The 17,552-nt window shown below is 54.4% G+C and overlaps 1 protein-coding gene across 19 annotated transcripts in view; it reads right to left on the bottom strand.

Moving 5' to 3' along the window:
- Positions 1-9,138: 9,138 nt before the first annotated feature.
- AFDN (afadin, adherens junction formation factor) overlaps positions 9,139-17,552 on the bottom strand; it is a 110,937-nt gene continuing 102,523 nt past the window's right edge. For 11 of the 19 annotated variants that reach the window (XM_042253722.1, XM_042253723.1, XM_042253727.1 and 8 more), the window contains 4 exons: positions 16,072-16,206; positions 13,443-13,875; positions 11,821-11,905; positions 9,139-11,040 (listed from right to left, as the gene is read on the bottom strand). In XM_042253722.1, coding sequence (XP_042109656.1) covers positions 10,887-11,040; positions 11,821-11,905; positions 13,443-13,875; positions 16,072-16,206 — 807 coding nt within the window. In that variant the 3' untranslated portion in view covers positions 9,139-10,886. The remainder of the gene's footprint in view (positions 11,041-11,820; positions 11,906-13,442; positions 13,876-16,071; positions 16,207-17,552) is intronic. The other 8 variants (XM_042253732.1, XM_027972671.2, XM_042253733.1 and 5 more) reach the window with 3 other exon arrangements.

The following is a 17,552-nucleotide window of genomic DNA, read 5'->3' as shown; positions in this document are numbered from 1 at the left end:
CAAGGCTATGGTTTTTCCTGTGGTCATGTATGGATGTGAGAGTTGGACTGTGAAGACGGCTGAGCACCGAAGAATTGATGCTTTTGACCTGTGGTCAAAAAGACTCTTGAGAGTCCCTTGGACTGCAAGGAGATCCAACCAGTCCATTCTGAAGGAGATCAGCCCTGGGATTTCTTTGGAGGGAATGATGCTAAAGTGGAAACTCCAGTACTTTGGCCACCTCATGAGAAGAGCTGACTCATTAGAAAAGACCCTGATGCTGGGAGGGACTGGGGGCAGGAGGAGAAGGGGGCAACAGAGGATGAGATGGCTGGATGGCATCACTGACTCGATGGACATGAGTCTGAGTGAACTCCGGGAAGTGGTGATGGACAGGGAGGCCTGGCGTGCTGCGATTCATGGGGTCGCGAAGAGTCGGACACGACTGAGCAACTGGACTGAACTGAACTTTCTTTATGGTCCAGCTCTCCATCCCTAAATGACTACTGGAAAAACCATAGCTGACCTCACTTTTTAGTGCTAAGTTTTTTGGGTGTTTTTTTTTTTTTTTCGGGGGGAGGTGTGAATTCCTTAGGGTTTTCTGTGTATGAGATCGTGTCATGTACAGTCTTTCCTGATCCACATGCCGCCCCCCCCCCCATTATCTCATCTAATCATCGTGACTAATGCTGTCAGGATGAGACTGGACACAAGCGGGGGCAATGAGCACCTTCCTCTTGTTCATCATCAAGGACAAGGCCTGATGGTCGCTGTGGGGTTTGCACGGGTGCCCTTTATCAGGTTGATGGAGTCCTCTCTGTTCCTAGGTGGCTGAGGGCTTTTTCACGAAGGGGAGTTGAATATTGTCAAATGCCTTTTTCTGGGTTGATTGAAATAAGGATGGAGGTTTTGGCCTTTATTCTAGTGATGTGGTTTATTACATTAACTGATTTTTGTTGCTAGACTAACTGCGCATTTTGGGGATAAATCCAATTACAGTTTAGTGATGATGTAGAGTCCTTTATGTATCCTACTGGGTACAGTTTGCCAGTGTTTGTTAAAGTCGAGCCTGGATTCGTAAGGGACTCTGCTCTGTGGGTTCCTTGAGGTACTTTTGTGTGGTTTTGGTGTCAGCCTGATTCTGTCCTCATGGAGCGGGAAGCGTCCCTTCCTCTTATATTTTTTGGAAGTTTGTGAAAGACTGGGGTTAGCTCTTCTGTAAACGTTTGGTAAAAATCTCCAGTGACGCCATCTGGGCCCGGGCTTTACTCTGTGAGGGCTTTTTAAATTTATTAATTTCTTCACTTCTTCCAGTTCTGTTGACACTCTCTATTTCTTCTCGAATCAGCTTTGGCAGTTTCGTCTTAGAGCATTTGATCATTCGATCCCAGGCATCTAATCAGTCCGCAGTGCTTCTCACAGTATTTCCGTATAACCCTTTTCACCTCTGCAAGGCTGGCAGTCAAGCCCTCTGTGATTCTTCATTTTATTAACTTGAGTCTTCTCTCTGTCAAGCTAAAGTCTTGTCAATTTTGTTCATCTTTTCAAGGAGCCAGCTTCGGGTTTTGATGACTCTCCATAGTTTTCCTTTTGTCTATTCCTCTTATCTCTGTTCTAATCTTTAGTGTTTCCACCCTTCTGCTAGGTCGGGTCTCATTTTCTTCATCCAGTGTGTCCTGAGGTGAGGTTAGATCGTTGGAGCGAGAGCTGCCTTTTGTTTAAAATACAGAAAGCACTGCTTGGGCTGTATCCCATAAATTTTGGTGTGCGGAACCTTAATTTTCATTCATCTCAAAATATCTCCTAATCTCTTTTTGGATTTCGTCTTTAAATTGTTGGTTGTTTAGAAGGTGTTTTTAATTTTCACATATTTGTGAATTTATCAAAGTCCTCTCTGTCATTAATTCCTGGCTTCCCTTATTGCAATATGATAACATATTGTATCTGATTTCTGCCCATTTCAGTTTATTGAGGTTTGTTTCACTGCCTTGCATGCCACCAGTCCGGGGCCCACCCTGCCTACCACACAGCCCTGCTGTGGTCATCCCCGGGGCAGGTCACTCCTCAACCCCTGACCCCACTCGCGTCTCCCCAGGACTTGGTTCCAGCTGCTCTGAGGAGACACTCCCGGACCCGGGTGAGGTCCACGGTGGCTGGACCAGAAGGGCCGACCACACCCTGGAGCCCCGTCAGTTCCTTCCTGAGCTGACATTTACTTTGTGAGTATGACTTTAACTCAGATGACCATTATATCTACCACTGTGGGCAAGAATCCCTTAGAAGAAATAAAGTAGCCCTCACAGTCAACAGAAGAGTCTGAAATGCAGTACTTGGGTATAATCTCAAAAATGAGAGAATGATCTCTGTTTGTTTCCAAGAGAAACCATTCAATATCCAAGTCTATGTCCCAACCAGTAATGCTGAAGAAGCTGAAGTTGAACGGTTCTATGAAGACCAACAAGACCTTCTAGAACTAACACCACAAAAAAGATGCCCTTTTCATTACAGGGGACTGGAATGCAAAAGCAGGAAGTCAAGCGATACCTGGGGTAACAGGCAAGTTTGGCCTTGGTGGACAAAATGAAGCAGGGCAAAGGCTAAAAGAGTTTTGCCAAGACAACTCGCTGGTCATAGCAAACACCTTCTTCCAACAACACAAGAGACGACTCTACACGTGGACTTCACCAGATGGTCAATACCGAAATCAGATTGATTATATTCTTTTAGCCGAAGATGGAGAAGCTCTATACAGTTAGCAAAAACAAGACTGGGAGCTGACTGTGGCTCAGATCATGAGCTCAGTAAAGTAAGTGAAGTCGCTCAGTTGTGTCCGACTCTTTGCAACCCCATGGACTGTAGCCTACCAGGCTCCTCTGTCCATGGGATTCTCCAGGCAAGAGTACTGGAGCGGATTCCCATTTCCTTCTCCAGGGGATCTTCCAGACCCAGGGATCAAACCCGGGTCTCCCACATTATAGACAGACACTTAACTGTCTGAGCCACCGATTACTTAAGGAGAAGTAATTAAGGAGAGATAGGGAAGGCTGAGCTAAGTAGAGCTATGGACAGCTTAGCTAAGGAAAGCTAAGCTAATGAAAGGAGAGCTGGGTTGAGCAGAGCCATGCTCAGGAGCTAGGAGGGTGAGCTTAGGGGAGCTGATTATGAACTCAGCAAGGAGTTCAAAATTTAGACTTAAATTGAAGAAAGTAGGGAAAACCACTAGGCCATTCAGGTATAACCTAAATCAAATCCTTTACGATTATACAGCGGAAGTGACACATAGATTCAAGGGATTAGATCTGATAGACATAATGCCTGAAGAAATATGGACGGAGGTTCGTGACACGGCACAGGAGGCAGGGATCGAGACCATCCCTATGAAAAAGAAATGCAAAAAGGCAAAATGGCTGTCTGAGGAGGCCTTACAAATAGCTGAGAAAAGAGGAGAAGTGAAAGGCAAAGGAGAAAAGGAAAGATATACGCATCTGAATGCAGAGTTCGAAAGAATAGTAAGGAGAGATCAGAAAGCCTTCCTAAGTGAACAATGCAAAGAAATAGAGGAAAACAAGAGAATGGAAAAGACTAGAGATCTCTTCAAGAAAATTAGAGATACTAAGGGAACACTTCATGCAAAGATGGGCTCGACAAAGGACAGAAATGGCATGGACCTAACAGAAGCAGAAGATATTAAGAAGAGGTGCAAGAATACATGGAAGAGCTCTACAAAAAAGATCTCAGTGACCCAGATAACCTTGATGGTGTGATCACTCACTTAGAACCAGACATCCTGGAATGTGAAGTCAAGAGGGCCTTAGGAAGCATCACTACGAACAAAGCTAGTAGAGGTGATGGAATTCCAGTTGAGCTATTTCAAATCCTAAAAGATGATGCTGTGAAAGTGCTGCACTCAATATGCCAGGAAATTTGGAAAATTCAGCAGTGGCCACAGGACTGGAAAAGGTATTTTCATTCCAATCCCAAAGAAAGGCAATGCCAAAGGATGCTCAAACTACCGCACAATTGCACTCATCTCACATGCTGGTAAAGTAATGCTCAAAATTCTCCAAGCCAGGCTTCAACAGTAGGTGAACAGAACTTACAGATGTTCAAGCTGGATTTAGAAAAGGGACAGCATATTAAAAAGCAGAGATGTTACTTTGCTGACAAAGGTCCATCTAGTCAAAGCTATTGTTTTTCCGGTGGTCATGTATGGATGTGAGAGTTGGACTATAAAGAAAGCTGAGTGCTGCAGAATTCATGCTTTTGACCTGTGGTGTTGGAGAAGACTTTTGAGAGTCCTTTGGACTGTAAGGAGATCCAACCAGTCCATCCTAAAGGAAATCAGTCCTAAATATTCACTGAAAGGACTGATGCTGAAGCTGAAACTCGAATATATTGGCCACCTGATGCGAAGAAGTGACTCATTCGAAAAGACCCTGATGTTGTGACAGATTGAAGGCAAGAGGAGAAGGGGATGACAGAGGATGAGATGGTTGTATGGCATCACCGACTCGATGGGCATGAGTTTGAGCAAGCTCCAGGAGTTGCTGATGGACAGGGAAGCCTGGCGTGCTGCAGCCCATGGGGTCGCAAAGGGTCGGACATGACTGAGCTTTTGACTGAACAATATTCCTTTTCCTCAACTGCATGTCCCCCGAAGGCTGGGGAGACAGCCTCTGACATTTAGCCCAGGGCTCAGAAGACAGTCAGTAAAGTGGGGGTGGGGCGTGGAGGGAGAGACGTCCCTGGAGGGAGGACACGGAGACCCTTGGGGGTGGGGATGGGGAAGGCAGGGAGCGGGGAGGCGGGGATGCCCACCCACCCCTGGCCCCGGGCGGGGGTGGAGCTCCGGTGGCGGGGCGGGGCCCGCTGTATCCAGCTCAGCGATCTGCCCAAACCCGCTGGGGCTGAGTGGCGCCTTGAGTGAGGGGCGGTGGGGTGCAGGTGGCCTGGGGTCCCGGGCCCCTCACCTGCAGTTGACGCTGCAGCTGCCTCGCCCGCAGCTCCCAGAAGCCCTCCCAACGGCCGCCCCGGACTGGCATTGTCCTGGCCTGCGGGCCGTGGGTGGTCGCCAAGGCGATGCGGGTGTGAGGTGGTGCGGGGCGGGGTGGGGTGAGTGGGGTGGGAGAGGGGCGCGCAGGTGGATGTGTTTGGGGACCGGGGTGGGGGCGGGTCCGGAGGGGAGTCCAGGGGGCGGGGGTCCTGGCAGGAGGGGTCCCGGGGGCAGGAGGGACCCGGGCTCCGTGGCGCGCGGCCCACACCTGCCCGGAAGGATGATGCGCAGTGACCGCGCGGACGGAGCGCGGAGATGTCTTCTAGCCCCAGGGCCCGGCGGACAGGGCTCGGCAGGCTCCGGACCAGGCCGGGCCGGCGGGGACCAGGCCGGGCCGGCGGGGACGAGGACCCCAGCCCCTCACCTTCCGCGCGGTGACCTGCCTCCAGCCCTGCGCCCTGAGCCCTGCAGCTGCGGCAGCTCCTGAGCAAAGTGCTGCCCCCGTGGCTTGGGGGCGTCCCGGCCCGTGGGGCGTCTCCACGTACAGCGAAGATGAGCTGGCCACCGCTGGGATCTGCGCCCTCCATGCTGGGTGCCCCTGGGAAGGTGACCGCGTGATGGAGGCCAGAGGCAGGGCGCAGCTGGGAGCCCAGGCGAGGCCCCGCCCAAGGCCGCCAGACCCTGGCCCCACCCACAGGGCCCTGTCCCTGCTCTGATCGGTGGGGACGGGGGTCCGTGGTTCCCTCGGCTGCCGCAGGAGACAGCCCTCCTTCCTGAGAGGAGACCGGGATGGAGGAGATGAAACTGCAGCAGCGGGATTTTTCAAAGATCAAATTAAGCAGCTGTCACTACCAGGAGAGAAACACATCACACTGTGTCCAAAGACTGGGGGGTTTGGGGACGGTTTTCATGGTCCTGGTAGCTCAGCTGGTAAAGAATCCACCTGCAATGCAGGAGACCCTGGTTCAATTCCTGGGTTTGGAAGATCCCCTGGAGAAGAGAGAAGCTACCCACTCAAGTATTCTTGGGCTTCCCTTGCAGCTCAGCTGGTAAAGAATCCGCCTGCAATGTGGGAGACCTGGGTTGGGATGATCCCCTGGAGAAGGGAAGGGCTGCCCACTCCAGGATTCTGGACTGGAGATTCTGAACTGGGTCACAAAAATCGGGCACGACTTGGCGACTTTCACTTCACTTTAGTTACCTTCAGTTACCCAAGTGATGGTCCTTAAACAACCGGAATCGGCACAAGCAAGGCCCAAGCCCAGCCATGCCTCACCTCCCAGTTCTGGCGGGCCTGGTGGAGCCTGGGGGACACTCTGCTCCTGAGGCCGCCCTTGTGTGTGCAGCCACCCTCCTGCAGAAGCGTCTGCGGCTGTGGGCGGTGCCGGGCATTTTCTCTGCCGCACAGTTCACCTAGTGCTTCTCTCTGTTAAAGTTTTATACTATTAAAAAAATATCCGGATGTAACCACTCAGCTATGTTTAAGAGATCATCAAGGACCTACCGCCTGCTGGCGACACAGGAAGCCCTGCTCAGCGCTCTATAAGGAGACAGGAATCCGGAGAGGAGCAGGCCCATGTGCACGCATAACTGAGCCACACTGGCACGCCGGAAACTACCGCCACAGTGTAACCACGCTTGCTCGCTCACCAGGTCGTGTCCGGTGCTTTGCGACCCCGGGCACCGCACCGCGCCAGGCTGCCCTGTCCTTCACTCTCAGAGTTTGCTCAAACTTACAACTTACGTCCATCGAGTCGGTGATGCCATCCAACCATCTCATCCTGTCGTCCCCTTCTCCTCCTGCCTTCAGTCTTTCCCAGCATCAGGATCTTTAATGAGTCAGTTCTTCACATTGGGTGGCCAAAGTATTGGAACCTCAGCTTCAACATCAGTCCTTCAAATGAATATTCAGGATTAATTTCCTTTGGGATTGACTGGTTTGATCTTGCTGTCCAAAGGACTCTCGAGTCTTCTCCAGCACCACAGTCTGAACAAATCCGTTCTTCAGCACTCCACCTTCTTTATGGTCCAGCTCTCACATCCGTACATGGCTGCTGCAGAGACCATAGCCTTGACGATACAGAGCTTGGTTGGCAAAGTGATGTCTCTGCTATTTTCAATACTAGGTTTGTCATCGCTTTCCTGCCAAGAAGCCTCTTGCACTTTCACGGCTGCAGTCACTACCCGCACGAATTTTGGAGCCCAAGAAGAAATCTGTCACTGTTCCCATTGTTTCCCCATCTATTTGCCATGAAGTGATGGGACCGGACGCCATGATCTTAGTTTAATATTGAGTTTTAAGCTGAATGTTTCACTCACCTCTTTCACTCTCATCAAGAGGCTCTTCTAGTTCCTCTTCGCTTTCTGCTATTAAAGTGGTGGTATCAACTGTACTCCAATATAAAAAAAATTTAAACTCATTAATTAAAACATAAAATAAAAATCCAACACCAGAACCATTGTTACCATTTTAGATTTAGGCTGTTTTTACCTGTATTCTCAATAAAGAATAAGACACAAGCTCTTCAAGAGCAGGAAAACAAAGGCCTAACCTGCTGGAGACACTGTGGGCCCCACTTTCACCGTCAGTGGCGCCCCGTCCCCTGGACCTCGGCTGCACCCCATCTCCATCACCAGCCCGCGGTCCAGCTGGTTGTTCACGCGGGGGACCTGCTGCAGGGAAACCCCAGGTATGCGGGCAAACCCCTGGCAGACACTGCCCCCTCTCCCCTCTCCTGTGGGGGCCAGAGCCAGAGGAAACTGTGTCCCACCTGAGCCCCGAGCTCCCCACCGGGGTTGGGGAGCCCTGACCCGCTGCTCAGAGGGCAGCAGCCCTGCCTCTGCCCTCCTCTGCCTGTGGCGGTCTTTTCTCCCAGAGGGAGGACGGTTTTCTTAAGTCTGTGTCTCCGTGACTGCAGCTGGTCCTTGTAGTGAACCTGCCCAGTGCTGGGACGTCCTCTTTACCCAGATCCAGTTACCAGATTTACGTAATGAACCGCGCATCTGCCTCCCGCTCTGCTTTGGAGTATCTGGTGGCCAGGTCTCACAGACTAGGCATTCATAAGGTGTATCTGTTGAATAAACTGTGCAAGGAGTTGGCTTTCATATCCCAATTTCGAGTCAGATACGTTCTGGGTAGCTCAGCAGGTAGAAGAATCCACCCGCAATGTAGAAGACCGTGGTTCAATTCCTGGGTCGGGAAGACCCCCTGCAAGAGGGTATGGCAACCCACTCCAGTGTTCCTGCCTGGAGAATCCCCGTGGACAGACGAGCCTACCGGGCTGCAGTCCGTGGGGTTGCAGAGAGCTGGACACGGCTGAGCGACTAGGCACGTCCATCTTTCGGGGTTGCGTGGCTTTAGATGGACTGCACGAACACAGGCATGGCAACTGCTCGCTTTCTGAACACGGTTCCCTCCTGCAAGTCACGCCACCTCAGCTTTGCTGGGGCAAAGCATTTTCTTAAACGTGTAAACCCCGAGACCAGCCTTCCATGCACAAAGCCGGGAGGAGCCCCCTTCCCCGTGGCTGCCCCAGAAAGCTGCCCAGCGCAGACCCCATGGGCAGCCCTTCCCGCCACAAAAGCAACAGAGCCGGGCGGCCCAGGATGAGACGAAACCGATTTGAACGCGACCCCGAAGTCCCTGTCCTCCTCTCTGGGCTTTACAGCGCACCGAACACGAATGCTTCCAGCTCGCGTGCGAACAGCCGGCTCTGCACGATCACCAGAGTTTCTACCACCTGAGATCCCCACCCCTTCATGAAAGTCTTGAAATCCGATGGCCCCACTCAGCGGCCGTGAAGGTGAATGGCTGTGGGGGCACCTGGTCGCCGGCCCACTCCACCCCCAGCTGGACACACAGGCACCCAAACATGTGTCCCCTTGGTGCAGGGACGGGGCTCCCTGCCCTCAAGCATGTCACACGGGCACCCTAGTCACAGAGGACAGGGCGCCTGACACCCGGAGGCTGAGCGTCCAAGCAGCAGCCAAAGGGACTCAAACCCTTCGCTCGTGTGTCTGTGCGATCAGGAGAGAGGATGTCCCCAGGATCTGGGGACACTGCCTGTCACAGCAGTGATGCTCGGGGGGCTGATGAATGGACGGGAGGGGGAGGCGGAAAGGGGGGTTCTGTTGCCAATGAATCTGTGAATACAGTTAATAGCGAATACCCTTAAATACATACAAAGTTTATTAAAAATAGGCTGCAAATGAAATACAGTAGAAATGGAAAACTACAGCAGGTCTGATGTCATCTCCATAGTAACGCACAGTCATGAAAAGCACTTTACATATATTCACATTTGACCTAATCGTCCGAGGACGGCCAAATCCACGGGGGGGCTTACAGTCACACACAGAAGTACCCCTGCATGTAAATACTCACATGCACTCGCATGTCCTCATGTGTGTCTGTTGTTTTTCTATATATTAACAGGATACCAGTTCACCTGCACCTTTCTCTTTAAAGAGGCTGTGGGTCCGGTCCCCTTAAGGCGGCCAGTGTTCCGAGACGTCGGGAGGCGCAAGCATGCAGATCCTTCATAACACTTAGAACCACTTGCTCTCTTACTTAACGAGGGAAATGAGAGAAGCGCACTTCCAGATACGAACCCTGGCAGACTCAGAAAATATTTACACTCGCGTTGTAAAGATTTATCTTACAGCTCTGAGGAAAGTGATTTCTAAGGCAGATAGCCCCCCACTTCTGGAAAGTGTGCGTATCTTCCTAACACACCTATTGTTAAGAGAACAATACGGTCAAGTCACCTAGAGCCGCAGCAGGGCTTGTCAAATAGAAAATCTGCTCATGATCACAAAATCATTGACTGTTTTAACATCACATAATATAAAACAAAGTGAGGTCCGTCTCCCCAACACCAGCCACATATTCACAGCTGAAGAAGTGACAGTGGTGACTAAGAATTCAACACGTGAAAATTAAATAACTCTATTCGAACGTAAAAAAACAGCCTGAACTGCCACGAGTCTCTCACAGCATCTCAGTTACAGATGCCATGCGCAATGGGCCCTTCCCTCCCTGACAGCAGATTGGTACAAATCCAGCTCTTTTTCTGAGCTTAGATTTCTGAGCAACGGCTGTGCACGAGTGTCACCTACCACCCTCTCATTCTTCTTAAGTATTTTTGTTTCTATTCATGTCAACACTGTTTAGCAGATATCCTCCGTTGCAGCTTCCCTTAGAAGAGCTGACACATTCAGCTAACTTTCTAACTTAAGCGCCATCTTCAAAATCACTAATGACTTACTGGCATAGTAATCATCTGGTATTTATAAAAATAAAATTTCCTAAGCTTAAATCCTCGAAATTGTCTTCTTGGAGAAACTCGCTTCAATCAAACCCTAGAGCTGATTTGGAGGGCTGCCAGTGGGGATAGCGCCGCAGCGGTCCCGCTCAGGCCCGCCTGCCTCCCGGCAGCGGGCACGGCTGGCCGGCACTCCTTGGCACACGCGCGTCCACACGGTCTCCCTGGAGGGCACGCTCACCCTCCTGCAGCCGGCTGCAGCTGCTGCTGAGTAGTGCAGATGACAGTCTGCGGAGCTCAAGCTGCTCTGATTAGTGAACAGCAGGTTTTAGGAAAAGAACAGAAACAGGACTTCTTTGCGCTCCTTGAGGGGAGACGGGGGCGAAGACACAGCTCAGGGTCTTCTTCTGCCCCTTTCCAAACCCAGACCCTAAAGAGACTGACCAGAAAGCGACCTTCCTGGGAGTCAGGTCATTAAGAAGACAGTATCTAGAGACTGTAGAATGACAACCTCTTGGTAAAGTAAAGCGGGATTTCTTAGCGATGGGACTCTTCCACGTGCCAAGCCTTCCAGAAGCAGGATCCCTGGGACCTGGGTCCTCAGGCGGTGCCGTCACGAGTACCCCAAGGGGCCAGGCCACAGGGCCACCTCACTTGGTGTTCAGCTCATTCTCCAGCTCTGTTAACTTGCGAGAGGCCTTGACTTTATTGGAGACGTCGTGGCCTTGGGAGAAAAGGCGCTGGCGCTCCCTGAACGTCAGGTTTTCAGGGGCTCCGGGCCCCCCGGGGACATCTGCTTCCTGGCTGCAGGAGGAAGAGGCACAGGGTTACTTTTCGGAGTGGAAACGACCCGTCAGCAGGTAGCTCGGCTCACGTGAAGGCGGTTAGGTAAAACTTTCTAAGGGAGAGGCTCGTGTTTCATTCAGTCATAACCCTGCTGGGGTGTATTCACATCCACGTGGGAGAGGGCACAGCGTTCTCCTTAATTAATGTCCACTTTCTCCAGTCACACCAAACTCTCAAGAAGCCAGAAACCTCAGTGTCAGCAAGCAGACAGTCCTTAGCAACTGAGTCTAACTGAAGAGGCCCAGTTTTAAAATCCAGCACTGTAATGAGCCCTACCGCACCCGAGAAGCCTCTATCAACATACTAACGGACTGTGAGAACAAGCTACCCTGAGATATTAAAGATGTGTAAGAACGCTTTGGGCATCAGTACAGCTGACTACACCTAGCTGAGGACGGCTGCTGAACTGCGGGGGGCGACCTTGCGTGGTCCAGCAGGACACCGAGGCTTTACCCTGGGCGTCCTGCTCCTCTGTGGTGGACGCAGACGGCAGCGCGTCCAGCTCCTTCCACAGCCCCCACCAGAAACCCTGGGGCCTGCCCACCGTCTGAGGCAGAACCATATCAGCAACAGCAAGTAAACAAAGCCTCTGAGCTCACACAACTCTGCACAGCAAGAAATGCCTGAGCTGACAACCGAGTCTCCGAAATTCGAGTCCAGCCTCACTGCCTTTCATGAGAAAGAAAAAGCGCCCTCAGTGACAGTGAGACAGCCGCACAGCACAGCTTCAGTGAGTACCTCTTAGGCGGTCTCTCTCTCGGGTCCCGATAAACATCATGGGCTCCAAAACCCGTTCCAGCAGGTCCCACGTAAGAGTTCGTTCCTTTTCCGTAAAAACAAAAAGTCACGGTTAAAGTACCGGACCTATTTCAGAACCAGACTCACGGTGAAGACGCAGTGCTCAGGGCCTCCTAAGTCCTGACAAAGAAGCCGCGAGAGGCTCTTCGAGTCAGTGGCAGACGCTCAATCACATCCCTGGGTGGCCTGAGCACCCCCTCACGGCCCTCGCAGGTGCCGGGAACCTGGCCCGCGGCCATACTATTAGGGGAAACATAAGTCTAAGGGAGTAATAACCAGAAAGTTCAAATCAGGTAAAATGTGTAACTGACACAAATTCACAATAAAAATCCACAGATGGCAAAATTTTTCAGACACCCCGACACTAAGAGCTTTCTCAGTGGATCACAGGGAGCAAATGTTCCTTTTCAGAGCAGTTACTGAATTTTCCCCACAAAATAAATGGCTATAATCTTAAAACATTTGGCGGGGTGGAAAAAAGAAGAGGTCCTAAAACTCCCTAAGGTCTGATACTAATGCCCCAGACACAAGATCACTGGCCAGAAAGGAGGCCCCAGGCAGCACAGTGGGCTGTCAGACGCCTGGCCTGGGGCCCCGCACTGTGGGCCAGCTGGCCGGTAACTGGGTGAGCAATGCCACCTGCCAACTCACTGAGGAGTGCTGCCCAAGATCGGAAAGATGACGCCCGTAAAAGCCTTAAATCACCCAAACATGACGTGAAAGCCCCACTAAGGGTAAGACGGCCGGAATCACAGGTGCCCATCAGTGCTAGCGCGCTCCTGTTAACTGCAATGTTAGCAAGAAAACTTCACACTTCGAAGATTATGACCTAGGTTATGACCTAGGCTAGGGCAATAAACGCTCAAAATACTCAGCAAACACCGAGTGCTGCGCCCTGGGCTCAGCAGGCCAGGAAGCGACCGCAGCATGTCAGGGCTGAAAGGACCCTTCTCCACGGGCCACAGCGATGAGCCTGTGCTCCTTCGCTCCCTTATAAAGAGGCGTCTTCTCCACGGCCGTGTGGGGTGCGTCCGAGGAGCCTGGCCACTCCCGGCACCCCTCCTGGCACTGCGTCTTGCTTGTGAGTCAGCCGGGGTACCCACAACCAGGGCACAGGAGTGGTCCTCTGCCAAAACTCAAAGATGAAACAGAAAGACCTCTCTAATTTAAAGTAACCCATTCTCAACCTTTAGATAAGTTATTGGCAGAGTGAAAAACCTTCCATTTTAATTCTATGTTTTTTCTTCAATTTGCCTTAAAGACGTTGTGTTTCATCTTTTGAGTTTTGATTGAGGAATACTTGCTTGTTCCCACTAGTAAAAATCAATTGTTTAAAATTTTCAGAATTTTTGATCAGAGTATCAGACAGTCTGGGCTGAGTGCCACCCACAGAGCGGAGAAACAGGAGTTGGAGGAGCACAGAAGGAGGGCTGCAGGTGGAGCAGATCACCCCCCACGCCGAGATCGGAACCGGATTCCAAAGCCAGTGCTGATCAGAGGGGCCGTGCTGAGGGAGCGCGCCCGCGGTCTGGCGGTGCGGGGCTGGGGCGCCCCGGCTTTACCTCTGGCGTGGCTGGGCCGGGCGGGGCCAGGTTTGGAGGGAGGGGGCAGGGGCGGGCTGGCCCTGGGCCCGGTCCTGCTGGCGCCAGGCGGGGGTGGCCGGAAAGGGCCGGCGAGGAAGATGCCGTCGGAGACCGGGCACGCCCTCCGCCCGGAGGGCCTGTCCTGACCTGCCGGCTCGTCGTCCTCGTCCTCCTCCTCGTTGTAGGCCACGAACTTGGCAGTGTAGAGGGCGTCCGGGGAGAAGGCCTGCGTCTGCAGGTAGGAGGCCGTGCGCTGGGGTGGCGGCGGCGGGCCGGCGGGCTCGTAGCCGCGCGGGAGCGGCGGGCGGCCCAGGCCCGGCTCCTCGGGCTCCAGCAGCCGGCGCTCGGCCTCCTCGTGCTGTCGGCGCCGCTCGGCCTCCAGGCGGCTGTAGTAGCCGTCCTCCTGCCGCCTCTGTGGCCGGGAGACAGAGGGCGGGTCAGCGGGCAGCAGGGGGGGTCAGCGGGCAGCAGGGGGGGTCCGCCCCAGGGTCCCCCCAGGCGCCAGCGACTGCCACGGTAGCAGAGAGCTGGGCCTGGACACGGAGCCGCTGACACAGAAGCAGGCGGAAGCAGGAATGAACCCTGGGCACCTCTTCTTTCAGTGGGATTTTCACTTACCTGTTGCTCCTGAGTTTAAAGATACCACCGAACAGTAACTAGGCTCTGACTGGCGCACCTGCGGAGGGCCAGCCCCCGCCCCGCCCCGGGGTGCGCAGAAGAAGGGCAGGCCTAAGTCGCCTGGCTCGTTTCCAGTGACCAAAGGGAATCGAAAATAATAGGAAACCCACACTGTCTCTTGCCAAGGTGAGCACCAGCGAACACGCGTCCCCCAGCCCTTAGTTTGCGTCTCCCTGCCAGACAGGAAATCGGAGAGCCAGGCACAACAGCAACAGCAGCGGACGGTCCAGTGTATTTTGACACATACTGTACATTTCTTCTGACATACATCTAGGTGCGCGAACTACAGCTGACAGCGTTCACATTGAAAAAGGTACCAGCACAGTTTTGTTAAAGATTGACAACGGTTTCAGAACCCAAAAACAAAAGTGAAGAAAGGAGTGGAAAGACCAAACAAGACGACCTTCCTTAAGCTGAGGTGGGCGCGGGGCTGCACTTTAAGTGCGCGCACGCACCCGGGGCAGCCGGTGGCGCGGAGCTGCTGGCACCGGGGCAGCGCTTCCAGTCCCCGCGTCTCTGTGTGTGCTCCGGCTCACCCCCCGCCCCACACGCACACACAGTGTGAGCACACACAGTCCGAGCTCTGCCTTCCCGGGGCAGGGGAATGCACCGCACACATGCCAGCCTCCGCGCAGCCCTGACCACGTCTCACCCTGCGCTGAGCCGTCCGAAAGGAAAAGCATTTCACTGTATCTCCACACAGAATGAGCGTTCCCTCACAGAGGAGATCCAATTTGAACGAGCTCCGCGGACTCTGAGCAGAGCCGTAGGGAGGCCTAGCGCTCCAGGAACGCCACTCGGGTGGTGACGTTTCGGGGAGAGACCACAGCTCACGCTTCAGTCACGTTAAGGGCACACAGCCACATGAGGTCGTTCTGCCGGACAGGTGCGTGGTCCTCCTGTGACAGAGCCAGCCCACCCATTTTGGACATTCTACATAAAAACAGCTTCTCTGGCTTCTTTCTGCGTGGAGCACTTAGTCACGGAAGCAGGCACCCAAACACAAGTGCATCTGGCATGACCACAAGCTGTGAGAACGCACGCTGCAAAAACCCCAATGACGGAGAGTTTCCCCATCTGGAGAACAGGCCCGGCCGTCTCCCCGCAGCGCTGCTTCCAGGTGGCCGGAGGTGCAGGGGAAGTGGGCACCGCAGACCCGGGGCTGGGGGTTCAGACTGTGGAGGTCCACCTCCTCCGAGGGCTCACTGAAGCGCACGGGGTCTTCCCCGAAGCCCAGATGCTCTGGGCACCTCACGACTGCCCGGCCCCCACCAAGCACTTGGGGTCAGGGAGGTGGAGGGGCCGCACAGGCGCGCACCACAGACCTGCCCTGCTCGTCACCCCTGGAGCCCACGTGGCTCCCTGCGGCCAGGCGCTCCCGCCTGCACGGAAGGGACCATGTGGACGGCGGCACCGCTAGTACCCTGTCCCTGGATCCTGAGGTCCGGCAGCGAGCCCAGGGCTGGCAGCACGCCCAGAGGCGGGGTTCTGCACTCCCTGCTCAGATTATGTCAAGTGCGGTCACGTTAAGACCGATTAAAAGGGTTCTCTGACCCTTGGAGACAGATAACAACGCGACTATCTGCCCGTGAACACACTAAGTGGAACGGAAACCCCTTGTGCTCCGTTTTCTGTAGGCCACTGGCCAGAATCAGGTCACTTTCATAAAGAATCAACTCGAAATCCTGTTTGTCCTCCTAGGCTCCTGTCCTTCCCCAGGCCCGACCCCAACGCAACCACTTCCCAGCGACCAGCCGGATGCCACCCAGCACGGCTGCACAGGCCCCACGGTCCGCAGGCCCAAGGGACGAGCCCCGAGGACGGCGGTGGGGGTCGGTCCACAGGCCGGGCAAGGAGGCCGGCGCGGGTGCGGCCCTGCCCCCGCCCTGCCCCGCCCGTGCTCGGGCCGCAGCCCTCAGAGGACCAGGACCTTGTCTTCGGCCTCGCGCCTGACCCGCTCGTCTTCCTGCCGGCGCCGCTGCTCCTCCTGCCGCGCGCGCTCCTCCGCCTCCCGCGTCCGCATTTCCTCCAGCTGCTGCTGCCGCCGCCGCTCCTCGTCCTGCAACTGACGACAGGGGCCCGTCAGCCCGCGCCCCGGCCCGGGAACGCGCTGCGCGGCCGGCGGACACACACACGGCCAACAGACACGCGCACGGCCGGCGGACACCCGCACGGCTGACACACGCGTGCGCGCATGCGGCCTAGACACATGTGCACGCGCGGCCGAGACGCAACATACGCACACGGCACACATGCGCGACTGACGAATATGCGCACACAACACGCGCACGGCTGAGACACACGTGCACGGCCGACAGACGCGCACGGCCCTCAGACACATGCACGCGCGCGGCCAAAGGACACACGACACATGCGCATGGCTGACACGTTCACGACAGACGTGTGCATTTGCACACGACACTAGAACGGCCGACAGACGCACGCACACACTTGACACAAACACACAACACACACACGACACTCGACACAGCACGGCCCTGACACGACACACACAGCGCACACGACGCACAGCGCACACACAACACATGCCTGGCCGACAGACACGCGCGTACATGACGCACGCACACAACGCACGCCCAGGCGGCAGACACCGCGCACACACGACACGCGCAGAGCTGAGCACAGACAGCAGGCCAGGCCACGCAGCCGCCGCACAGCTGTCCCCGCCCCCCAGAACCACCTCAGAGGAGGAGGTGCATCCTCCACACTCACAGCAGGGGTGACACCCACACTAGAACAAACCCACAAACCAGCTCATGGCCGCCAGCAGTCAGACCCTGGCATCCGGAACCCCGAGACCCTGGACCGCCTCCTGCCTGTGCCCCATTCCACCTGCCACCATGAAGGTCAAGAACCACGCCCGCACTCTTGGCCCCCCCGGCAGCTGGAGCTCCGCCTCTCGGGGGGCGGGCCACCTGCCTAGTCTCGGGGACCAGGTTCCAAGGGCTTCTTCTGTCGGGCCCTTTGCCATCCACTCCCTCTGGGTCCCATCCTGGCCTTAAGAATCCCTCCCCAGCTCGGGTGTCCCCTAAATGCTTATTTACAGAATCTGAGCCTGAAGTCTGAGACAAGCCGTATTCTCTCTCTCTCCTGCTCCACCTCTGCCAGGTATCGCCCACTGTGTCTGAGTGCCTCCAGGGCCCGGGGACCCCAAGTCCACCTCCCACGAGTGCATGCCATTTTTGGGGGACTGCTCGTCGGAAAGCATGGCTGCTCTTCTCAAACTCACCACCTGACAGCATCCAATCTTGGTTTTTCAGGGTCTTTTTCAAACAACACAAACTTAATCTCTCTCCTTCAATCCATTCAAATTCTTAAGGACTTCAAAGTCCTAAGATGTATTGTCCCTGGCTTCCAGCTCCTTCAGTGTCCCGGTCACACCTCCTGTAC

This window comes from Ovis aries, chromosome 8 (genome assembly GCF_016772045.2).
Source record: "Ovis aries strain OAR_USU_Benz2616 breed Rambouillet chromosome 8, ARS-UI_Ramb_v3.0, whole genome shotgun sequence".
Taxonomy (NCBI): Eukaryota; Metazoa; Chordata; class Mammalia; order Artiodactyla; family Bovidae; genus Ovis; species Ovis aries.
This window is presented reverse-complemented; position numbering and strand designations above follow the sequence as displayed.